Source organism: Mus musculus, chromosome 5 (genome assembly GCF_000001635.26).
Source record: "Mus musculus strain C57BL/6J chromosome 5, GRCm38.p6 C57BL/6J".
Taxonomy (NCBI): domain Eukaryota; kingdom Metazoa; phylum Chordata; class Mammalia; order Rodentia; family Muridae; genus Mus; species Mus musculus.
In genome coordinates this window covers 90,570,562-90,596,236 of record NC_000071.6, presented here as the reverse complement: position 1 = coordinate 90,596,236, position 25,675 = coordinate 90,570,562, and the positions used below count along the sequence as shown (strand labels likewise).

The following is a 25,675-nucleotide window of genomic DNA, read 5'->3' as shown; positions in this document are numbered from 1 at the left end:
CCAGGGCTGCATAAAGAAGATACCCTACGAGGTCAGCCAACAATTCGTCTAAAGATAACTCTGTCTAAATTGAAAGATAATGCAACATTTTATTGCAGAAACTATATAAGTAAAACCCAGAGTTATTCTAATTTTGTGAGAAGAGTACCTGCTTGTGCTTGGTTTGGGAGCATGGAAAAGGGGCAGTTAGGTACTCTCAGAGAGGAAGGAGAGATCAGGAAACCACACACACACACACACACACACACACACACACACACACACACACACACACACGGCATCATTTCATGATGTCAATGGTAGCCTACAAAAGAGACACAACTTCACTAACAAGGTGGCTGCTGTAATGTCTCTTTTGAGAGATAACAGGAAGTCTCTGACCTTTAGCAGACCCATCTGCTATTGTAAATAATATTTCCAGTAAATCTGCCATTGAATAGACTACCAGTTTCTAACTTCAGTAGCAACCTGTTAACAGAGAACATACATGTTCCAGTTTGAAGCGGGTGCTTTAACCAGGCAGTGTGACACAGTACGCTATACTATACAATACTCTGTAGTACATAATGCACTACATTAATTAAATGATGACAATGCTTCTTTAAATTATTCCAAGACTCATAAGAGGATGAAAAAACTTAAAATTGTCTCTTAGAAATAGAGAATGTTCCCTGTTCATCTTTATTTGTGTTATAAGCCACATTGTGTATTACTTGGTTTTCAACTTATGGAGTATATCAAAATACAAAACATTGGTGGTCAGTGGCTCAGTGCGACCTGATCCATATGTATTTAGCTAATCATCCTACTTAACCTCGCCATCATTCTTTTCTTCGTAGTTGTATTGTACAATTGCACTAACTTTGAGAGTAGACTCATTAAGCTGGGCCGACTCATCGTGTGTAGAGTCTGGCCTATTAAAATCATAGGTAGATTCGTTCTCTGTTAACCTGTGTGGATCCGCATCTCAGAGAAAAATTAACCTTTCGTTCTCCTTTCACGTTGATTAGCAAGCACACTTCACCACACCCGACTTCTGCTGACTCACGATAGCTTTGTTCCGTTCTCACATCCTGTGAGGTGACGAATAGGTCTGGTGCGGTTATCCTTCCTCACAGAAGATTTTGCACGATTAGACTACAGAGTTTCTGTGAACAGAACGCTTTCCTTGTACCTGCTGAGACTCTCTTGTTTCCTGAACTGTGGAGTCTCCTTCCTTGGTCTGTCCAGATTCAGCCTGGTGCTACACACCAGCGCCTCTCTTCTTCAGGAAAAAAATGGACTGGGTGCCAGGTTGTTTCGTCTCCATGTTTTGGTTTATTCTGGCCGGTGGCAGCCTTCACGGGTGGCCAGCCAGCCAGCTGAGCCCTCTTCTGGAATCTCAGCTCCAGGAAGACTCTTGGCACATTACAACATACTACTGAAAACCATGGCTACTGAAACCCAGAATCAGTCGGCCAACAGAGAAACCAGAGGCACAAACTTTTGAAGAAAAGACTCCAAAATATTTTCTTCATTGGTTCCTTCATTTTAGGCTAACTTCTTTATGCAATGCACAGTTTGTTTTAACACATACTCTAGCCTTAAATACTGATATTTAATATCCCCCATTTTTCTTCCATATTGGTGTTGTTTCCAGCAGTTTCTTTATTTCTACTACCATCCTTTCTTCTGGCTTCTCACCCCAAACTAGACCTAAGGACATGCCGGGAAGGGTAGAGAGTAATCTGTCCACCTTCACAATGAGAAGGGGCTCCTGGGATGTTCTCCTCAGCACACCACACCACCAGCAGCAGCAGTGCCTGGAGCTTGCTAGAAACATGGAGTCACTCCACACAGACCTACTGAATCAGCAGCCCTGGGGGCAGAGTATGCTCACTATGTTTTAGCTGCTGTCCAGATTATACACACTAAAATCTGACCAGCCTGGCCTGAAGCAAACAAGAAAACACGACCCACTGAGAAAGAATCCAGTGGAATGATGCGTTAACATACATAAGTCCTAGGCCTTTTGACTTGTATAACATAGCATTCTGGTAACTTCTACAGCTTTCTCAAATGAGAAAGAACCTCAGAAGGAACAAGGTAAGGAAAAAAATCTTTAAAACTAAGTAAAAATACGCTACAACTTGCCAACCCTTACACAGACTGTCTAGATAGCCCCCAATTTATGAAGGCTCAACTTAGAATTTTTTTTTTAACTTTATGTGAACGCTATGCACAGTGGCAGTTGACTTTTACTGGAAGCATAAAGTTCAGAGAAGCAGCAGAGAGGAGCAAGTAGTTAAAGCAATAATGAAGGTTATTATCTTTAAAAATATTCCTGAGAGCCACTGCTAAACAGAGCTCTGACCAGCCCCAGCCTGCCTTACCAAAGGTAGAGGAGCCTGTGGACTCAACCACACAGTCACATGCCCTGCCCAATCAGGTTGTCAGACAAGCCGTCCCTCCGGTGACTCTCCTGCATCCCTTCCTCATTGAGATGGTCCAGGGGTTTGCCGAGACACATTCTATGGCACCATCGACAACTTTACAATCCTGTGATTTACAATCATTTAATCTTAACTGCATACAACAGCATGAATTATAGAAAATTGGCTTCCTGGTGGTTAGTTGTGTGTGTGCATGTGTGTGAGTGTATAAGTGTGTGTACACAGGTGTGTATATCTGCATTCGCGCGCGCGCGTGTGTGTGTGTGTGTGTGTGTGTGTGTGTGTGTGTGTGTGTGCTTTCTGAGTTCCTGAGCCCCTCTGTTCATGAAGTTCTGCCCAATAAGGGAATAAAATGCTTTTTTACCTGATCCCTAGCTTCTGCCCTCAAAGAGCAACAATTCCTGATCATGCCCTAGAAATTTCTAGAAAAAAAGAAAATCTCACAATTTTCTCCAACAGAGGTTTAAACTGTCAATTTTTTTTTAATTTTTAATTTTTAAATGACTGTTTCTCTGCTCTTAGAACAGGCCTTCAATTCAACCACCCGCTCCTGCTTCTTAGTTTCCCCTCCCATCTGGCACCAGAGTTATTGTGTCTAACTCTTCTATTTGTGTCTGAGTCTTCCAGTTTCTCCAAACATACATAAATGTTATGATACCCAAAGCCCAGGAACGTACTGTACGGCCCGTCACTCCCACCCATTCATTCTGTCTGCGATCTTTCTTCTGATCTCACGGTTGCAATAGGGGAAGGATAACACCCCAACACTCCTCTGTGTGTTTGCTTGAATAGCACAGATACCTCTTCTTGAAAACACACGTCTCTCCTCTGTGCACCGCAGCACTTCTCCACCAGTTGCACAAAATTCTCGCCAATGGAATGGAACACATCCTCTGCTGCATGGGGCTTCTGCTTCACCAGGGTGCTGAGGAGCCTAAAGCAGAAGTGGGGGAGGGGTATTAGCTCCTGAGTTTGCAAGGCCACCGTACTGACTTAGATTCACAGAGCATCCTTGACTTCTCCACACCGAGACACTCTTCAGGTTAAGGATACTGAAAAGTGACCCCGTGGCCTCAGAGCGCACACAGTGTTCATCTCTCCCTTCATTTCATATGAGCACTCCATCAATTCTTCCTGCTTAGTGTGATGAGCACACTACTTTAGTTATCACTGTATAACTCCTGCTAAGGTGAGCAACTTCGTTTCCTGCCATTTTCTTGCACACGGATGAAATACAGTAGCTTCTTTTCCCCCTCGTTTATTTTACAGTTTGGGCAGCTAGCCAACTTCCATGAGAACACCACTAGTCCTACATGGTGGAAACTGAGAGCTTCCTACATGTTAAGTACATGTAGGAAGCTCAACATGGGGAGCTGGCCTGAAACAAGACAGGTCATGGGGAACTCTGTTTCCAAGGCTGAAATGCTTCCTGCCCTCTTCTGTCTCCTGGCCACTACCACTCGCAAATCCCAAACATGTGTGATACAGAACAGGCCCCGGGCAACTGTCAGCATGGTCACCAGCTGGGCAGATTGGGCTCTAGAAACAAGGTAAGGAGAACACAGCCCTCCAGCTCACCAACTCAAATGGTGTCCACAGGTCCTACAAACTCTGGGTGGGTGTCGACTATGAACTTGACACGAGGCATTAAAAGCAGATGTCCATCTTGGCATGGTGCCTGGCTAGCACACTTCCTTAAAAGTCCTGTTTCTGTCAAACATGATGGCGCATACCATGAATCCCGGCATTTGGGAGGCAGAGCCAAGAGGATCTCTATGCATTCAAAGACATCCTGGTCTCAGGTTTAATGGTGCATACCTTTAATCCCAGCACTTGGAAGGCAGGGCCAAATAGATCTCTCTGAGTTCGAAGCTAGCCTGGTTTACATATGGAGTTCCAAGTCAGCGGAGCCATGTAGTGTGACCCTGAATCAGAACACAAAAATTCCTATCTTCTCTACCCCCAAAGCCACACCTTCACCTCACCTGAGGACACAGACTGTTGAGGCAGTGTGACTATCATTAGTGAGACAGCACTAAACTTCCAGAAGACTGACACGGCCTACTTCTAAGAAGTTCCGTGGCAGAGCCAAGGGAATTCAGGCCATGTCATCTAAGCTGACGTTTCCCTAGCTCTGGGTCCTAGGAATTTAGGTAAAAGCAGATATGGTGACAGAGAGTACAAATTAAAATTTCTTCATAGTAATTTATAATAGAAAGTGAAGATAATGTCCAAGTGCAACAATAGTAAAAGGTTAGAGTCATATAACAGAACATTACAGGATCATTAAAATGCCATTGTGAAGAATAACTAGTGACAGAATGTATATAAAATATACAGTGTAATGTTTTAAAGAAAAAATGTAAAATGATGGGGGTAGCAGGCAGCTTTTGGCGTATGTTACTCTTTGCTGTATCTCAGCCTTTGTACCTATAATTTTATTTATAATTTCAGTGTTACGATTTCTGTCTTCACCTGAAAGTGTCCTTCATTTTGCTTTTGTAACAGGGGTTTCAGATTCCTTGGCTATAACTCACAAATCGGTGGGGTGAGCTTCCATCGTAAAAGCTGAGTGAGAAGTCTACCTAATGAGAGATGCTTGGTCTTGGGAAGCCGGGAGACAGCTCTGTAGTTGCCTGCTAGGTCTCCTTTCATTAGACTCAGTTCTGAATCATGGGGGGGGGGGGGGGGGCAGCAAACTCGTTGAAAAAGTATCGAGAAAGTGTTTTCTCGAAAGTCCTGCAAATCATTAAGGCCCATCAGCTCGGCCATGGCGGACCCCGCAAGCGCAAGCACGTCACCCTGGGAGGGGGGAGGGACGCCAGCCTTGTGGGTGGTGGCAGGGGCTGCAGGCCAGGACTTCTCCCTGTGAGTCTGGAGTAGTGCCAGGGTGGCATGCCTAGAGAGCCTCTGGGGGCTGTGAGGAGGTGGAGTGCTTCACAAACTCCCCCACTGAGAGACAAAGGTGATGGCTGGCAGGGAAATGCTACAACAAGCAGGCTGTAGCAAGAGCCGGCAGGACCTGCATTACTAACCATAGTGAACCCAAAGACGGGTGAGCAGGAAGCAGTTGAAAGTGTGCGCCCACCATACAAGTATGGCATCATAGACTTCTGTGTTACACATGCATTTATGATGTGTGTCTCCACACTGTTGGGCTTAAATGATATTTTTTTTCTCTATTTGTCTATATTTTACAAATGATCATAGTTACCTTTATCATAAAAAGAATCAATTTTTTTGCCGGGGGGTGGTGGCGCACACCTTTAATCCCAGCGCTTGGGAAGCAGAGGCCGAAGAGTCAATTTTTTGTTTTGTTTTGTTTTTTGTTTTTTCGAGACAGGGTTTCTCTGTGTAGCCCTGGCTGTCCTGAAACTCGCTCTGTAGACCAGGCTGGCCTCGAACTCAGAAATCTGCCTGTCTCTGCCTCCCAAGTGCTGGGATTAAAGGTATGCACCACCACTGCCCGGCTCTCAATATTTTTTTTAAATCAGAATATAATATAACATAATCTTTCTTGCCAACTGTTCTGTCCATATTCAGCCTTCATTCTTAAGTAGACCTAACCGGAGTCCGTCTCCAATGAAGACAGCGTGTTTGTGTCTCTGTGCCATTTAATCTACATAATGTGGGTATATAATCCAACCAGTTTATACCACCTTTGAATGATAACTATCAGATTCTAACAAATTGACTATTCGGAGTAAGGAGCACAGAATTCTTCCCATTGCAGTTGGGTCAGCACACACACACACACACACACACACACACACACACACTCCTACTAAAGCAATTGCTTGTGGCACTGAAGTATCTGGGCCACGTACCAGGAGATGAGTCTAACCTGAGTCCCAGGCCACAGAAACAGACATACATGTGAGTGTATTTGTCAGAGAATCTGAAGCTCGTGGGAGCAGCAGGACTAGCCTGTCAGGCAGGTCCAGAGAGCCTCCTGTCTCTGCCTCTGTTGTTGCAGGTGTTTGAAGCTTCACTTAGGTTCTGTAGGTGTGCTGAAGGTGAAACTCGGGTCTCATGCTTCTACCGTAAGCACGTTAGCCCCACCCCCAGCCGTCTCTCCAGACCTAGAACTGGCTCGTCCTATAGTTGGAAATGTATACACGTTGACAAGCATTTCCTTATTTCTCTTACTCTAGTGTTACTTGGAAAACTTCAGATCATGAACCCTGGCAACCTACACCACAGGACTTCTCTGTTTCTAAGCATGATGGAGGTGGTGATGGCGATGATGGCGATGATGGGGATGATGGGGATGGTGGCGATGATGGTGATGGTGGTGGTGGTGATGGTTGTGGTGTTGATAATGGTGACGGTGGTGATGGTAGGTCCACCTGCACCCATTTTTAACTATGTTCTTCCATCAGAATCCCCTTCCCTCCTGACACCCACACGAAAAGGGTACCTCACCCCAGCTCTCTTACATATACAGGGACGGTCTTGACTATCCTAATGAAGTCTTCAGTTATAATGAAGCTTCCTCACGTACACTCCCCTCTCTCTTCTGACTCACAACTGCGAGTTCCCAAACACCTCCTCACACCTCTCAAGGGCTCTAGTCTCATCTCTGGAAATAGCTTTTTCTCCTCGCTCCAGGCTTGCTTTCCGCCGGCCCGGCAGCTAGTTCATGGATGCAGTTCTCAGAATGGCCAATAGAGGGAGGAAGAGCACAAGAGCTGAGGATGGAAGTTCACCCCGAAACAAGAAGAAATGGCCTTCCCTATGGATGATGGGCGAGAATGGGTCTCCCATCGCCCGAATTCAGGACATCTGGAAATGAGGTTCAGAACGAGAACCTCGGGGAGTCGTTACTTCTGACCACTCCGAACACAAAAGCTGCCGTTTCTGTAAGGGCGATGGGCGTGGGAGGGCTCTACTGGCTCGAAGCAGAGCTCACCCCCACTGAGGTCACACCCAGGGGTTCCTTTCGAAGCTGTTTACCTCTTCTGTCCTCTCTGCTCCTCAACCCCAGTCTCTCCCAGGCAGCCTCTGCTCCACTTGTATTCTCAATATTTCAGTTTTTTAGTTTACCTTTACATTTTTTATGTCCAATTTTGACCCTAATTACTACCAATTTGTTTCCAGGTTTTTGTTTCCACAGTTTTCAATTTTCACTAAATTATCTATCATTTCCTTTAAAGCAAATCCTTCTATTTATATGCTATTTAAAATTAACTTTCACATTAGTTTTCATACTTGCTTTCAAATAGTTTCTTCGACGGTCTAGTATCTAGTTTCTTTTTCTTTTACTAAGTACTAGGGAGTAAAGACAAGCCTTACTCGTGCTTGGGATGAACATATACTGTATACTGCGCATATACACTGAGCTATATCCCCAGACCTTTTAAAAATAATTTTTCAGATTTAGAGACAGCCTCACTACATATGTAAGTCAGACTGGCCTCACTCACTGTGTAGCCCAGGCTTGCCCAGAACTCTGCAGTCCCTCTGAATAGTTAGGACTCCAGGTTCCTTCCAGCAGGCCCAGCTTCTATTTCCTGTTAACCTGTTACTCTTCAGTTTTCCTATGCCCTCAGCTTCTGCTTCCTGCCCCTGTTTCGTGGTCTCAGAGTGAGACCTGCTTTCTCATCCCCTCGTTTCTTCATAACTAGAACGGTGCAATGATGTTACCTGCCTCGGAGACTTGCAGTGAGGATTTGATGAAGTAATAACACAGTGCTACCTAGCTGTGTCTCTTCTTCAAGGAGCAGCAAACCTTGCTTTCTAGAGTAGAAATTAACTTCTTTCTTGTATTCTCACATGGAGCCTGGGCTAATTGTCACTAAGTTACAGTAGCCTTTAGCAGAAAGATACAGTATTTAGCTTATGCTGTTTAGTGTAAATGCTATAGGCATAGATACATTTCTGTGGTCATATGCAAGTCTGCAAAGTGTTGCTCATCTCCGTTCTCTACTTTCCCTGGACTTTCAACTACAAACTAAGAATGTAACTAACAGCTTTACCTGATCGTCACATAACCATCAAGTAGAAAGAATGTGTCCATTCTTATTATAAGAGGAAGAAAAGGGAGGAGGAATGGATATATATATGCACATATTATATATTATATGCTATATTATATATTATATGTTGTGTTAATATTCTATATTATATATGCTATGTGTTGTGTTATAGGTTATAACATGCTATATATTACATATCATATGTTGTATATTATATATTATGTGTTATATACACACATATATGTTGGGGATTGGTCTGGTGCTATGTATGTAAATGTATGAATGCTAAATACTGACTCCCAAGATCTACTTGCCCTCACATGAGTCAATTCCCACATACACCAGCCTTTGTTGTATAAAGCTTGCTCTCCAATTTAAAGCTATTGGTCAAATAAAAGTGGCTATAGCTAATTACTAGGGAGAACAGAGGGAGTGGGAATTTCAGTTACTGGGCTGGACTAGGGGTAGCAGGCAGGGACCATAAGGAGAAAAGGAAAGAGGAGGAGGAGGGGGAGGAGGAGGAGGAGGAGGAGGAGGAGGAGGAGGAGGAGGAGGAGGAGGAAAGGAGGACAAGAGAGGAGGAGGCTGCCAGGAAGCTGAGGGGATCATGAGCACAGGGCACATGGGATCATGAGAAGTGGACCCTGAACAGGCTGATGGAGCAAAGCTAACCTGGAGACACACAGTCAGCAAGTCCTTGGGAAGCACAGCTGGGAACTAACAATCTTGGGTGAGAAAATTTAAATTATGTTGTAAAAATTATTTAATCCCGGCCTGAGGTTTCTATCTTGCATTAGACATCCCCGACTTGGGATTGGAGGAGAACCAATATGTTATAGTAATTATTTAAATCCAGGCCCAAGGATTCTACTCTGCCTTTATGATTCAAGTTCCCAGATGAAAGACACACACATAACCTTCATATGTATAAGCCTTAAACAACACAAGAGCTGGGCAAATATCTACCCTCTATGTTGTTAGAATCTACCTTCCTATCGATAACCCTGAGTTATTACTTACTGTGTTTCATCTTGGCTGTTCTTAACTCCAATTGTGCAGCCTACAGGGCCATTTTCTTTACTCCTAACCCTTGGCAGCTTCCCCTTCCTCCTCCTCCACTCTCTTCTGGTGAACCACAAGCCTACAAAGCCTAAACCCCGCCCATGTTTCTTCTGCCCCGCTATTGGCTGTTGGCACCTCTATTTACCAATCAGAAATAACTTGCGGGCGGGGTCACATAGCTTCATTTATTATGTGCCAACTCCAGATCTTGGGGGCTGCACACTTAGCATTACAATACACAGCAAGATCAAACCTCAACAAGATTAGGGGTAATTTTCCCAGTAATTGTACTAGAGCTGATTTTTAAAAATCCATAGGACTCTGCCTTGATTGTTGGGGGGCTGGCAGGGCCATATCAATAACTAATAATTTATTAAAATCCATATATATATATATATATATAAAATCAGTGGCTGTAACTGGAAATGTTTATGAAGAAATTATGCAGTGCATTTTGGATTGGTTTTCTAAATTTGGTGTTGGAAGGACTTAAAATTTCTCCTGTTTTCATGGTGTTATGTCTTCACAGAAAATAACTGAAATGCTTATTTACAGTACTGTTACTATCTAGGGGTATCTTACTTTCTCGTGTTATAGTAAATCACTACAAAGTCTTATCTGGTGCATAGAATCACATCTCAAGAGAAACAGGAAAGACTTCAGATGTAGCTCAGCTGGTTCGTGTTTTCTTAGCAATCATGAGGTTCAGAGTTGGATCGCCACTGCTGCATAAAATGAGCATGTGTCTGTAATCAGCACTCTAGAGGTAGAGAAAGACCAGTAGTTCAAGGTCATCCTTTGCTAGCCAGTGAGTTGAGACCAGCCTGGACTACATGGACCCTGACTCATAAAAGAATGGAAATCACGGATTTCAAGACTTGTGTTCACTGGTAATGCACTGCAATGCAGCTGTCACCCTCTACTATCACACAAACAAACAAATGAATAAAGTCGTTTCAAACAATGCTCCTAATAGTAGTTGAAGATGCTATTAGTGAATATAACACATTATAAGGTAATATCCCCAGTTCTGATGGGGCACCTACCTCAAAAGACTTCTTCAACATACAAGTCCTGCAAAGTCCTATTAAATTCTGATATCTAAATTATTCATTTTAACTTTTAACCAATTAATGAGTGTGTGTGTAAAATTAGGTGCACATGAGAACAGAAGAGGACATCAGATCCCTTGTAGTTGTAATTACAGGTGTCTGTGACCGACATCCTTCTGACAGGAACACTGGGAACAAGGCCCAGGTCTTCATCAAGTCCGGTGTATGCTTTAAACCACTGAGCTACCTCTCAAGCCCCATAACTGATTCTTAATAAGACCAACTAGATTTCTTAATTCCAAGATTTCTCTGACTTCCTTGTTTAGTGTTGTTACTGTCTCTCCTAGGAAAGTAACATTTCCAGAGTTCTCTAACAGATTTTTTTTAATAGAACACCTTCTTAGATGAATGTCTGGGCTGTAAAATTTTGGAAACATTATATTAAATTATAAATTCTTATAAATTTTTATTATAAATTTGCTCTGCCTATATTTTCTTAGAAATTTGCTTCATTCTCTGATTCATTAACTGACCAAGCAGGGGGGTCACAACATGGTAGCTATACCACATAATCTACTTAATAAAATTAATTCCACTTGATTTCCAACAGAGCATTTAGTTGCTGTGCTCTTTATGCAGGAGTTGCATCAGTAGCTGGCTTAAAGTTCTCCACACAAGCCACCTTGTGCCTAACAAAACCCAAAGGGAACCCAGGCTTACTTCTGCTTTTCCATTTGCAGTTCCTCGTCCTGAGCTTGGCACAAGTCCTCTTTAAGACTAATGGCTTGGTCACAAGATAAAGGTGGAGAGATGTAAGTGCCATCGACTCGCAGGTCATCAAAGCACGGCTTTCTGAAGGCATAGGAGTCGTCGCAGCAGTGGCCCACTCCTGCATTGACAGGCTTCCCACCGTGTCTTCTGCACAGCTCTCCAAGAATCAGCTTTGTCTTGTCCGGAAGAGAATTAAAGGAAGAGGGGTAAGGTTATGTTTGTTGTCTTTTTATCCCTGTGAATGGTCACACCCAGGTACTAACACAATCACTTGTGCGATCCACCAGCATTAGGCAAACATCTGCGGAATCTTTGCAAAAGCTTACCAACATCAGTTTTGTCAACTTTAAAGCCCTTGTATGTAACCCAGGGGATGTGAACCTAACCAGACATGTTTGAGAGGAGACAGTCCTCCCTTGCGGCTAAGTAAAGACAGTTGGCATGAGATGCCTGGAAATATCCTCCTCTGAGAATTTTTAATTCCAATGGTAAGTCATAGATATAACCAAGAAATGAGGTTGATTCCGGGGGACCAGAGAGAGATGGCAGACATGTCATGCGTGTGCTTACCTGGTCCTCCACGCAAGCGGACTGCAGCTCATCCCTTAATGGGCAACATCTCCTGGCAACCGCTGCCATCTTCTTCACGAACACCACCAGCTCCTGGGCAGACAGCTGCGGAGCTTTCTTAGTATAAAGCACCGTGAGCCTAAAAGAATAAGTTCTTATTCCTGGTAACGGGTACACACACAAACAAGCATCTTCGGTTTCCCATGATAGCCAACATTATCGCTAATGTAGGAGGAACCAGGCAGGCATTAAGCAGATCTCTTCTGCCTTGTCCTGATGGCTCCGTAATTGGACATAATTGCCGAAGCACCACACTCGCGCCCTGCTCCAACCTATCCTTCTTTATTGGACTTATCGGGGATACTGTCAAAGCTAAAATCAGACAGCTCCTCTGAACAGAGCCTAGATAAAGCTCCTGGGGACCATTTGCCAGGTGTGAAGTAGGAGCATAGTGGCTCCCAGGAACTGTCCCTGTTCTCCAGGTACTCACACCCCAGCGAGCAGGGGCAGACAAGAACAGTGTGTGGACAGAGTGCTGTGGAGGCTATGAGCTAGGGGTCAAGTCTCTTCCTGAAAATGCGGGAAGAAGTTGCCTCAGTCTCCATCTTTCTTTGTGAGTTCACATCAGAAACTCTTGTAATAATTTCAACTAAGTGCGTGCATATAGTACGTATTGAAAAACACATCTAGCTTTTCACCCACTTTATGAGCCAGCAATGTCTTTTTCGGGGACCCAAGAATCCATTGACATAAACAGCTCCCCTTTCTCTCAGCTTGGGGAATTTGGGGGGAGCTTAGCTGTTGCCAGTTGCAAAACTATCCCCTTGCTTAAAGATATAAGAAGGGCTTTGGGGGCGAGGCAGGGGGTGGGGATGGGGGCTGTTGATCTCTATAGACTAAGTTAACATAAATTAGGTAAACTGGCAGGTAAAGCTAGGGCAAACTTCATTTGGCAAGCGGAACTGTCAGATCATCTTGAGGACTAGTAACTATTCATAATGAGTTCACTAATTACTGTGCAAATCGTGCTGTGACCAGGGAGTGTGACTTCTTTCTGCTTTTAGTGGACAGACAGCCTGTGGTGCACATCACATTCTGGTTTAACGCTTATTCAAATTTAAAAAAAAAAAAAACAACTGGTCTATTTCCTTGGCAACTTTAATTCAGAGTATAAAAGAGGATGGAAGTGCCCATTTCAGGAGGCCTGGAAAGGTGTCTGGAGGAAAAGTCTTTAGAATTGAGAAATCTCAAAGCCTTTGAATAAGCCGGGTGAAGGGCGGGGCTTAGGTAGGATAGGAGGATTTGGGAAGTCATTGACTGTGGGGTATTATTGTTAAAGTAAAGGAGAATGGCCTGAACTGGGAAGTAGTGATGAGGGTGGAAAGAGAGGACATGGTTTAAAGAGAAAGACCATAGAGCCTCGTGTTGAAGACCACAGACAACTAGCACTAACTGCTGCCTTGCCAGTAGAAATGCGTGTGGAGAAGGAGGCAGTTTCCAGAGCAGCTAGGTGGACAGGCGACCTTAAGGGGGTTAACCAGCTATGGCAGTTTCGGCCTCCTGAGGTACTTGTTAGAAATCCAGGACTTTCCGCTGACTTCCTGAGTTGGAAACGCTGAATTCGGGGCCTGGGTCGTAATGTCTTCTGGAAGGTTCTGTCACACTAAAGTTTGAGAGCCACAAATCTAATCCTTACAGTGAGCACTGCACACTACATAAAAGGAAAGAAAGCACTAAGCTGAAAGCCCTCGCCTGAAAGACTCAGGGCACTCTGTGACCCATTACTTTGGACTTTTAATTTAAACTCGATATTATGAGATGCTATGTCAAACTCAACTTTCCTCTAATGCCATGCGTATAAATAGACCATTCTAGAAGACCCCAGCGATTCCTAAAGTGGCCTTTACTTTTGGATTATGCAATCCTTGATAAATAGGATTCACTGAGCTCTCTGGAACCACTGTGTTTGCATTCCCTTGACAAATAACTAAGCCATCCATCAAGCTCTTGGTGGTCAAAATATTAACCTCGCCTGAAAAAACAGACAGGTAAGTGGACCCTGGATTCTAATCTCAACCGCAGCTTTGATTCCAAGTCACAGCTCCAGGTCACAGGGATGAAGGTCATGGTGGCCCTGCAGGGCCAGCCTGCTTTTCTCTCTTACCTCAGGGGCATCTCAAGACTGCGTTGGGGGCAGGATAGAAACTGCCAAACTTACCTAAATATCTGTTGAATCAGCACAGAGGGCTGGTTAATACTCAATTAATGGGTGGATGAACACTCTGAGCCAATCTTAGCATCAGGGACTAACCAACAGTCTCTGATGAGGATGAGTCTGGGGTGTCTGGCGAGCACACCTGTCCTGGAAGCTGCTACTGCCCAGCTGCTTCTGTAAGTCACAGTAAGTTTTAACTTGGTCACGGCTTTCAAGTATCACTTTTTGGAACATCTCTTTCTAAAAAAAAAAAAAAAAGATGATGTTGTTAGTGTTTATCCAGGGTCACAGCAATATGCCAGGGTCATGGGCAAGATTAAGAATTCATTTTATCATGACGTAAACTCATCTTTGGGCCTAAATGTTGTATTCTATAACCACAAGGCAAATCATTCATCAAGCCAGAAAGAGAAAGGGTATAGACCTAGTTAGCTGGTATATGTGTGTCTGTTCATTGGTTCATTTAATAATTAGGCTTTTTATATTAGCAGTGTGCACACATACACCTAAGCACAAATATGCAGGTATACAGATAGTATGTGTGCTAAGGAGTCACATATATATATATATATATATATATATATATATATATATATACACACACACACACACACACACACACACACACACACATATACATATATCAGTCATGGTTATAAAGCCACAAAGTACACTGAGAGGAACCAAATGGGATTTTCAGAGCTCAAAGTAAATCAAAGTGTTCTCCCACCATGAACCAGGCTCCAGTAAGAAGAAGGCATTAGTAACCTTGCAAGCTCAGCTCTTAGACAGGAGCACACACCCCTTAGCAAGCCAGCACAGTGTACCTTAACCTAATAAGCAGTGTTTGGCACAGAGAAAATTCCCTCAGATTTGCAAGCTGTTGGCCTGGATTTTATTCTTATCCCTGTCTTTACTGCCGGTGTAACATGAGGCAAATCGCCTACCCACCCGAACTGCTATCTTCTTACCCGCAGAACGCATGCAGGAGCTGCAGTGTTGCCTGTCTTACCAGGCTACCGAGAGAGTCAACTGGATGCCACGGTAAGGCCTTCCATGCAGTCTCTGCCCACCCATGCCTCTGCATGGGGCCGTAGTTGTAGATCACTGTGGAAGCTGTCTTAGGACCATGACCAAAGCAACACGAGGAGGAAAAGGGTTTATTTGGTTTCTGCTTCCACTATTTATCATCAGGGAAAGCAGGAACTGATTTAGAGGCCATGGAGGGGTGCTGCTTACTGGCTTGCTCCCCTTGTCTTGCTCAGCCTCCTTCCTTGCAGAACTCTGAACCAACAGCTCTCAGTGGGACCAAGGCCCCACCCACAACGGCCCTGGCCCTCACATCAATCACTAACTGTCTGCAGCCTAATCTCATGGAGACAATTTCTCAATTGAGGTCCCGCCTCTCTGATGACGCTAGCTTGTGTCAAGTTACTGTAAAACTGTCCAGCACAGAAGCCTCACAGTGATATTTTGAGAAGGTGCACAGTAGCGTAGCCTTCTCTCTAGAAACAGAAACACCAGCTGCAGCTGCTTGAACCCAGACACAGATTTTCCTCTTCATCCCTGCTTTGATCTCCACTCTTTTTTTTAAATATATATTTTAATTAGGTATTATCTTCATTTACATTCCCAATGCTATCCCAAAAGTCCCCCATACCCCCCACTCCCCTATTCACCCACTCCCCCTTTTTGGCCCTGGCGTTCCCCTGTACTGGGGCATATACAGTTTTCAAGACCAAGGGGCCTCTCTTTCCAGTGATGGCCGACTAGGCCATCTTCTGCTACATTTGCAGCTAGAGACACGAGCTCTGGGGGTACTGGTTAGTTCATATTGTTGTTCCACCTATAGGGTTGCAGACCCCTTTAGCTCCTTGGGTACTTTCTCTAGCTTCTCCATTGGGGGCCCTGTGTTCCATCCAATAGCTGACTTCCACTCTTGACACAATCTTCTATGTGTAAGTCATCATTTTATATAACCAAAGTCAGAACTACCTAGGCCATGGTAAATCCATGGATAACTCCCAAAGCTGGAGCTTGTGTGCACTCTAGCGTCTCCTTAAAAGTGCACATCAAGAGTTGCTACCTGCAGTCAGGCAGATTGCTCACCTGAAATAGAAGCATCTTCCACACAACATGGCACCCAACCAGGCTCTACTACCCTACTACTGTGTCAAACCGCCTTCCGCATTCACTTCAAACAGACACTACAAGTGTCTCCAGAAACAGTCTATAAGACAGACAAGTCTCTATGCTGTGATGATCCAGCTTTGGATAAGGAAGGAATCTTGCTTCTGGCCTAATGCTATAATTAACCAAAAACATGGAAAACTCGTTTTACAAAAGGAAGTGGTTCTAACAGCACTAGAGCGTTCACTGTTTGCAAGCACTCGTGAGGAACGTGTTTTTTAAAAGTAGGTAAGAAAGGAATTCACCCCAGGCTGGTGGCATTCCAAGGAGTTTTCTAGCTTGCAACATTTCTCCAATACACGTTTGTATGTTTCAAAGACTCTTAAGATCACGGGAACCGCCAACTCCAGGTGTCTTCTTGAGTATTCATAAAGAAACCTGTATTGTACGAGACACACGAGGAGACAAAAGTTAGAACTCGGAGGCCATGAGTTTGTGGTTGTGTGTGTGTGTGTGTGTGTGTGTGTGTGTGTGTGTGTGTTTTGTTATTTTCAAAAAGCCATGAAGACCATGAAGTTGAAGTGACCCCACTTAGAAACCTTGGGAAGCTGTCAGGAGCTTCATTATCATACACTGAGATAAAAAAAAAACAAATCAATAAGATCAGGTGATTTTCCAAAGCCATGTGGTACCAGATGGCAGATTCAGAACCTGAACCTGAAACACACTGGCTGACTAGAAGGTTCTGGCTCAGACTCTAGAAACTTCCATGTGAGATCAGTGTCAAGTATTTGTATGGAAAATATATATTTTCCAATTACCTTTGGGACTAATTTTTTTTCTTAAAAAAAAAAAAAAGACTTCCTAGGACTGTACTTTTGAGGTATTAAATCACCATCCCCCCCTTCAAATAAGCCACTAAGTGCGAGTGGTCTAGTCATAATCTGTACACTCATCTGGCTCACCAAAAGAAATAAAATGGGGGCAGCAGAGATGGCCCAGTGGTTAAGAGCACACATCGCCCTTCCAGAGGACCAGAGTTTAGTTCCCAGCTCCCATATACAGGAGCGCACAACTGCTTGTAACCCCAATTCCAGGGGATCTGGCACTGTTAGCCTTAGAATGCACAGAAACGCACATATACATAATTAATAATAATGATAATAGTAATAAATCAATAATTTTAGAAGGCAAATACAGTGGATTCTAGAATGTTTTCAAAACACAGAATGAAGTTGAAACCTTTGATGCGTCCTCACAGCCTGCCTCGGTTTACAGCCCGGAGATGAAGCCGCTGCAGAGTGAGATTGGACAGGCACCACAATGATCGGCTTCATACGCCTTTTGCTACTGATCTAGTCAGCACAAGTCTGTTGGCTTTTCAATACCAAATGCAAGTCTAGGAATTTATGTGAGTGGGGTTCAGATAGTAGTAGAATTGGATTTTATTAGCTAGGATCAGACATAATTTGTAAAATATAAGTGAGGTCTTTTAACTTTGAGGAAAACTCAATTCTCATGGCTGCACATGTGACTCTGGAAGCAATTTAATTGCACAGTGTTATTGTCTTAATATTATGTTTTGAAATCACTTTGCTTTGATGCACAAACTAGCATCTACTTCTGAATGGCCACCAATGATGCTAATGTCCCAACTCCTCAATGGTTAAACACTACGTGTATTTGATAGTGTATATTAAGTTAACTAGAATAGAAGTGCTAGCTAAGAATACTAATCTGGTCCTCTTATTTGTCTCTAACTCCCTCATCCCAATGCCTGTAGCACTGAACTACCAACACACTCTTTTTTAAAAAGCCTTTTTTCAACATTTGAGAATAAAGGACCCTCTAGCTTCCCTTTCACGCACTGTTCCCAAGCACCTTAACCCATGGTCCCACACGGCATCCTGAGTGACCCTGAACAACTTCAGACTCTGATTGGCCAGATGGTGCATCACAGCAACCGTTTACATTCAAGTTTGCAACATCTCCCAAGTGAAGCCATAAGTCACTGGAAGGAAAGCTGCCTTACTCCTGTAGAAAGCTGTCCTGGTTGCCGCTGAATTGTTGGCACACAGACCAGTCTTCTGTAAACCTTGTGAGCGGCAGGGGTGAAAGGTCAGGCTTGTCGTCATTTTCTGAGTTGACGATGCACTCCCCGCGGAATGGTTCTGGCTGTTCACAGCACTCAGCAAACTTGCTGGATAAGATGGCCTGGTTAGAGCAGGTGTAATTCATAAGCTGGCGCTGGGGACAGGAGGGAAGTCATTCTTTGATTACTTTATCCTCAACTTAGTTTGCTGTCATTAGAATAGCAGAGGAACACTTGATACCACACACACACATACACACACCCACACACACACACACACACACCGCTTTGCCCGAGGCAAGTTGAATCCCAAAGGGACATTCATCATTAATTCCTTTTGGAAAGAAATACTTGTCTATTTGACCTTATGTAGTATCTCAAACTCTATCGAAAATATAGGAGGAGATGGATTGTGTCAATGGTTCCATGTTTAGCTCCAAAACTATAAGCCGAGGTTCTCTTGTCTTCCTGCTGTGCTTACTGAAGGGTCCCACTCTGAGAAGCACTTGTCTTGGAAAATATCACACTCTCTCTGCTACTCAGTGTACTCTGTTGCTGTCCTAATGCCAGATCTGCTTAAATGCACAGATAATCGCTTATATGTGAGGATTAGCTAGTCTCTACGCTTAACAAATTCATGACCTACTCAAGGAGTCAAATAACTAAACCCAAAAATCATAATATTTAGGAGCTCAATATGATTCTTCAGAATAAATCAGAGAAGCTTACAGGCAGGGTGGACCGTCACAGTGAAGGTCTTCAATGATTCAAGTCACGAAGGACAGATAGAAGTTAATTTGAAACAAGTGAAAGCATCTAAAAGTCTAGAATTATTTTTTCTCATGAGTATATAAAATCTTAGAGGTAAGAAAGCCATGGTTGGGAAAGGGTCATTTGAAAGTTGTTGAGAAAATTAGTTAAGGCTTGGTTGGGCTTCTGTTTGGTAGAACTAAAAAAAAAAAAAAATTAACAAAAAGAAGCAAAGGGCTGGGATTGCTTGAGAAAGAGGGAAGTAGAATTCACTGAAGTTAATGTTCATGGGCAAGACAAGATGAAGATTGCCGCTGAAGAGTAAAACTGAAGAATTTCCTGTGGCCATTGACTTCATAAGGGCTTCAAGCATCAGTAAGGCTTTTACAGGGAGATTTGCCCCAGCCATGGCCACTACTGATAAAAATCTAGGAATGATCAACCCAAAAGTTGAAGACTGAGAGTGGTGAGTGGAAGCAAATTGCGAGTTAGTTTGAGACTCCCAAAGGACGCATGCGTGCTGGTTCACTGGGAAGCAGGGGTGCTCTCTGCTCGCACAAGCGCTTTCTATCTCCCTCCTGTCGGGGAGGAGAGCTGAGTCTCCTCCAGGCAGCAGATCCAGGAATGAAGCACAGCCTTTTTACCGTCTACTTGTGGCTTCTGGCATTGCCTTTAGCATTAAAAGTTACTGGGTTGAGTGTGATAGGAGAGTATATATTAGAGACCAAAACATTGAGATTGTCATAAAAGAAACCCGTTTTTGAAGACAAATAGGAAGTCTTTCTTCATCTGGACTTCATCTAATGAACAGAGCACGCTAAGGAAAAGTCTGTACAATACGAAAGTGTGAGGGGTGGTGCTGTGGAAATGTCTGAGTAAGGGTCATGTTGTGGAGGCCTGATGCTTTTGGGTAAGGGTAGGAGTAGGGGTGGGGATGGGATAGGGGTGGGATGCAGATAGGGGTAGAGGGTGGGAGCAGGAAGTGGGGTGGGGGTAGAGGTAGGGGTGGAAGATACTTTTCCCCCTAGCTAAGTACTGTCCTTGATTGCCACCTCCAGACTGTAATTTGGGGAACTTTCTTACATCCTTGTGCCTCAACTTTCTAGTCTGCAAAATGAGTAACCAAAATGCTCCTTGCTAAGACAGTGGGAAATAAATGAATGATTTGTCAAGAGTACAGTAGATGCTCTCGGTGTCTTGAGATAGTCAGACTCAGGTCTGGGCTCTAGCATTTGAAAAGTTAGTCCTGTAAGTGATGACCACATCGTCTTAGATTATTGTCCCTACAGGGCTGCCGAGTCAGAGAGAAGCTGAGAGGACCTTACTGAGTTCTAGTGCTTGACCAAGACTATTAAATTATAACAATGTCAAAGATTAATGTTGGGAGTAAACCCATTCCTTTTGGTCCGTATGTAGCTGTGAATCAAGACGGTGTGATAGGATGTGATAAGGGCTGGGAGCAGTAGGCCAAGCTTGGAGGCATGCAGCAAGCACTGCTGGGTGAAGTACGAAGCTCCTTCCTCAGAGTGGTAGGAGAAACAGTCTACTCAGGAGAGAAATGGATTGAGATGACAGGAACGGTGGAAGACAGTATATGAAAGAAGAGATTGGCTTTGGAAGTTTTGATCGGTGGTGTAGCGCCAGCTTAGGGTACACAAGGCCTTAAGTTCAATCCCCCTGCACCCGAAAGGAGAAAATAAGAGTAACGTATTTTTCAGATTGAATAGTTATTAACACTGTTATTTTTAACAGACTGGGAACACCACCAAGCCTACAGCCAAAACGTCTGCAGTAGAAGCAGCAGACAAAGCTAAGAAGTGAATCAACATAATTCAAAGCACAAACCCTGTGAGTCGGTCCAAGAATTTGTTTGAAAGGAGACCAAGAAATTAAACCATCGCTTTTTCTCAGAGCCAATTAACTAAAAGGAAGATCAAACACATAAGAAAAAGGACATACAATTACATAATTGATGGCGTTTTTATTTCAAGCAAGAGTATCATCTATGGCTCTATCTCCCTTAATGAAAAAATGCTAACAAGCGAGATCTTCTGAAGAAGAATCCCTTTAAACACACGAGACAACGTAAACAGCCAATCCCCAGTCTAAACACTGAATTAGTGCATACTGAATCAGTGATGCTCCAGGAAAAATTCAGGGCTCCCCTGAGCCTCTGGCCACACCATTAACCAATCAACTAACCAACCAACCGAGACAAAGCTTTGCTTAGAACATGTTTCTGGGTGAGGGGCTGTTGCTTTCTCAATGTTGGACTCATAGCCAATAGCAAGACAACACTGTGTAGGGCAGAAACTCTCTACCTAATCTGCATATTTTCCATATAAGATGATATGCATCTTGTACTTAAGACAGCATTGCATCGCTGCACCTGGAACAACCTTGAGCATCAGAATTACCAACAAAAAGGTTGCCATTAAGTAAGAAAAAGAACATTTGATTCATTTACAGTGTGAGAGCTGAAAAGAATCCAGAACAGAGCCTTGTTGGACCTCGCGGGGCTCAAAGTACATGCATCAAGTGGTTCAAATTTTTGGCTGCTCTGAGCATGTGTTAGCCGGGGAACAACACTGGGAGTGCTGCGAATGTTGGTTTTGCATCTGGAAAAGCAGATGAGTTCAGAACTAAAGACTCCACGAGCAATGAGGATTTGCTGGGAAAACATTAAGACTGGCAGATGTGGAATGGAAAAGCATTCTGTATTTTCTGTCCCCACCTCAACCTGAGGTTTAATGAACAAGCTCAAATACCTCAAATAACACATAGCCTCAATCCTATCTGGAAATGTCAAAGGGGCTGGAGAGATGTTTAAGGGCACTGGCTTCTCCTCTAGAGGCCCAGGATTCGATTCTCAGTACCCACTTGGCAGCTAACAATCATCTGTAACTCCAGTCCCAGGGGATCCGACCCCTCTCTGGCCCTCTTGGGTGCGGTACATACATGGGCACAGACACAAACAGGAAAAACACGCACACACACACAATATAAAAATAAATCTATTTTTAAAATGTTAGACATTTTAAAGAGAAAAATAAAATTCATTTTAGAAATTAAGATAAACAAATACCCAAACTATATGCATTCAGATATACATACATGTATATGTGTGTGGTGTGTGTGTGTGTATTAAAACAGTTATAGCCTAAATAAGAAAATTTTAGTATAAACACATAAACATCACAAGTCCCAAAATACACCAAAATGAGATTCACAAAGGTGTTTAAAATGTATAAACTATTTTTTCACTATGTCTTTTTGATGTGTGTGTGTGTGTGTGTGTATGAATGTGTGAGTGCAGATGCATGAGTGCCACAGTGCACAGGTGCACAGATCAGAGGTCAACCGTGACTTTCGGTCCTAGCCTTCCATCTTCTTTGGAGCAGGTTCTCTGGTTGCTTGCCACCATATTGTCCAGACTAACTGACCTGAGAGCTTTTGGGCAGTCTCCTGCCTCTGGGGTCCCCTTTACACTGTGGCCACACTAGGATTACAGATGTGTACCACCACATCCAGCGTCTCATGAGCTCTGCAGATCAGAATAGCCGTCCTTATACGTGTGTGACAAGTACTTTCATTTATAAGATCCGTGGGTGCGGGGCTGGAGAGATGGCTCAGCAGCTAAGAGCACTGACTGCTCTTCCAGAGGTCCTGAGTTCAAATCCCAGGCTCACAACCATCTGTTATGGAGTCTGATACCCTCTTCTGGTATGTCTGAAGAGAGCTACAGTGTACTCACATACATAAAATAAATAAATCTTTTAAAAAATACAATAAAGATCCATTGGTGACCGAGGCAAGATAGAAATCAAACGATCATGCAAAGATAAGGAGACAGTGCATCCCATTTTGTACTGTGCATATCAATGTTCCAATTCCTTCTAAGTGAGGATGGAAGAGCAAAGGCCCCTAACGCAGAATGGGAGCCCCTCAGACATGAAAGCATGGGCTTTGGCGAGCCACTTGCCTATTTCCACTACAACCTGGAAATCCAGAACAATTTATAGTTACTTTAAGCTTGTTTGTGACAACAAGACAATTCATGCCTGCTACAGCCCAGCCCCTGGCAGTCCTGCACCGCTGGTTGGGCATAGGTGCTGTTTATGTGTGGAGGAAGGGCTTTCTGAGATTTTGTTGTCTATCTACTGACAGAAAGAAGCAAGAAGCAATCATTACTTCTCTGACTTCATTATTTGCAAGTGTATCATTGCTTGAGAATTCTAGTCCTTTTAAAGGTTAATATGTGAGAGGATGGTAGCAATCAGTATGTGTTTTATGGGTATGAAATTGTCAAAGAACAGACTTAACTAATTAAAAAAATAATTATGAAGAAAAAAGAGCTGTCTTACCCTGCCCAGGGCACACACTAATGTGTTCCCCTCACAACAGGTCTCATGCAGATTTTTAACATCCATGGTCAATTTGGCGATTTCAGAAAAATTAGCTTTAGGTTGCTTTTTGGTGAGTAGAATCAACTCTCTGTAAAGAAAATTAAGTACATCAAAACATTATATTATTTTTAGAATAAGCATAGCATTCTGTTTTTAGTAATTATTTTCTTTTTGAAATTATAATATAATTAGAACATTTTCTCTCTCCCTTTCTTCCATATTTTGAATTTCTACTTCAAGGAACCAAAAGTATCTAAATGCATTAGCAAGTATTAGGAAGTGTTTTCAACTGCTTTGGTGATGATGTGCAGACCCACACAAAGATCAAGTCTCAATAATGTGAAATCCGGACATCTTCGTCATTTAAAGAAGCTGAGGCATTGAAACGTACACCTTGATAGCCTTAGAAATATGCGCAGTCTCATCACCAAGAAAAATGGGTGAGTCACAGGACTCCTTAGTGCCCATTGTCAAGTCTCTGGAGTTTCTCTGGAAACAAAATATCCCTGCCCTTCAGGAACTCCAGTGCTGTCACTCACTGGGGGTGATGGTGATAAGAAAAAATACATGAATTCAAGGTGGAGACGCTGCATTAAGGCCTCCTCCATTCCTTAGTTCCTAGAGAAAAGAGGATATTTATTTCTCTGTTCTTTATTATAAAGGGAGATTCAGCTAATCTCTGCATCATCGTCATCATCATCATCATCATCATCACACCCCCGTAGCCCAAGCTAGCAATGAACAAACTGTGTAGCCCAGGATGACCTTGAACTCCTGATCCTCCTGTCTATACATCTTAAATGATGGAATTATAGCCAACATGCTGCCATGCCCAGCCTTTATAAGAGTTGCCTAGGTTATAGTGTTTCTTCATAGCAATGGAAACCCAAACTACGGCAAAAGGGTTCCAGGCTTATATTGACAAACAGTGTCCAAATGACTTTTCAAAGTAGTTTAGCCAAAACAGATGACATAGCAGCAACAGAACACACGGATCCATGCGGGAAACTTACACTGCACTTGCTACTTTCTCGTTGAATTTGGTGCCAATTTCACATAAGTGATGATGTCTTGCAGATATTCCTCTAATGTATTTTCTGATGGGTTCTAGCTGCAAATGGAAAAACAACTCATTAAAGAAATGTGTTAGTAACGGATAACGTTAACAACATCATTGGGAAAAGATAGAAGATTAAAAATCATCAATGTGTCCTCACCATTTAAAAGTCTTCAACCCACTGACATAGGAGGGGATAACTATAAAGAAATAACATGACAAGGCTTTTGCAAAAATAGCACCTCACACTCCCCAAAGATCATTTGTCTAAAAGCTTCATAAACAAAGTAATTTCTACAGAGCAGCCAAAGAGACTCAAAACTGCCCTACAGCTGCACTTTCTTTTATCCAAGTCATTAACCATTTTATCCTGGGCGTGACTCCAACCGCTCAGCTGAAAGAGATGATTCGACTCTGTAATGCCTGTTAACTTCTTCACCTCCAAATGTTTGTTTTCTTTAACCCTAGATTTCCACTTGAAAGGATGGTGCACAAGCCACCATGTTTTCTTCACGTTCGGTTTCTTCACTGAGGGATTTTCCTAAGTGTGCAGCTGTGGTGTTAAAAATAAGCAGACATAAGTGAGCCAGGCAAGAGGTCTTCCCGCTGGGATGCTCACCGTGTTGCTGCTCTTGGGGCTCTGCTGTTCTAAGGGGCTCTTGTTCTGTCCTTGGAGAAAGTTACATAATCAATTATATCGCATGTTAATTGTGCCTGTGATCAGAGCTTGATGAAGCCTCAGAGACCCTCATGAAAATGGGCAAACTTATTTGTATTTTATTTTGAAATGCTAGACAATGAGACAGGGCATCAGTGTGTAACCATTGGCTTTCAGGCTTTAATTAAAGTGAAACCAAGAGGAAAGAAATATGACCACCTGCTCAGGAACTGAGAATCGGCTTCCGAAGGAACCAGAATCCCCCAGGATAATAATGGGGATGTCAGAAATATAAACAAATAACTTTAATGAAAAATAATGCAATCATGGAGTTCTTAGCCTGTGGCAAAATCTCTTCAGATACCCCCTTTGTTTTTTAATACACAAGGAAGAACTAGGTAGGAGAAAGAGATAAAGTTATATGAATTTCAGAGGAAATGAGGTGGTTTCTTACTCAGAAAAATAACGACATCAAGACAAAACCAGTCATACTTAGCCTTGA

The 25,675-nt window shown here is 43.1% G+C and overlaps 1 protein-coding gene and 1 long non-coding RNA gene across 11 annotated transcripts in view; one reads left to right on the top strand and one right to left on the bottom strand.

Moving 5' to 3' along the window:
- The window catches only part of Albfm1 (albumin superfamily member 1), a 37,502-nt gene that overhangs the window by 1,891 nt on the left and 9,936 nt on the right, over positions 1-25,675 (bottom strand). For 6 of the 10 annotated variants that reach the window (XM_006535168.3, XM_006535169.3, XM_006535172.3 and 3 more), the window contains 8 exons: positions 24,472-24,569; positions 23,417-23,546; positions 18,243-18,457; positions 16,516-16,648; positions 14,223-14,320; positions 11,866-12,004; positions 11,245-11,471; positions 3,234-3,366 (listed from right to left, as the gene is read on the bottom strand). In XM_006535168.3, the coding sequence (XP_006535231.1) occupies positions 3,234-3,366; positions 11,245-11,471; positions 11,866-12,004; positions 14,223-14,320; positions 16,516-16,648; positions 18,243-18,457; positions 23,417-23,546; positions 24,472-24,569 (1,173 nt within the window). Of the gene's footprint in view, positions 1-3,233; positions 3,367-11,244; positions 11,472-11,865; positions 12,005-14,083; positions 14,321-15,051; positions 15,201-16,515; positions 16,649-18,242; positions 18,458-23,416; positions 23,547-24,471; positions 24,570-25,675 lie in introns of those variants that run through there. The other 4 variants (XR_389287.4, XR_389286.4, XM_030254748.1 and 1 more) reach the window with 4 other exon arrangements.
- Positions 11,242-22,092, top strand: Gm42109. The gene is made up of 3 exons (XR_880417.2): positions 11,242-11,501; positions 15,058-15,124; positions 20,805-22,092. It is a non-coding gene; the product is annotated as a predicted gene, 42109 (long non-coding RNA).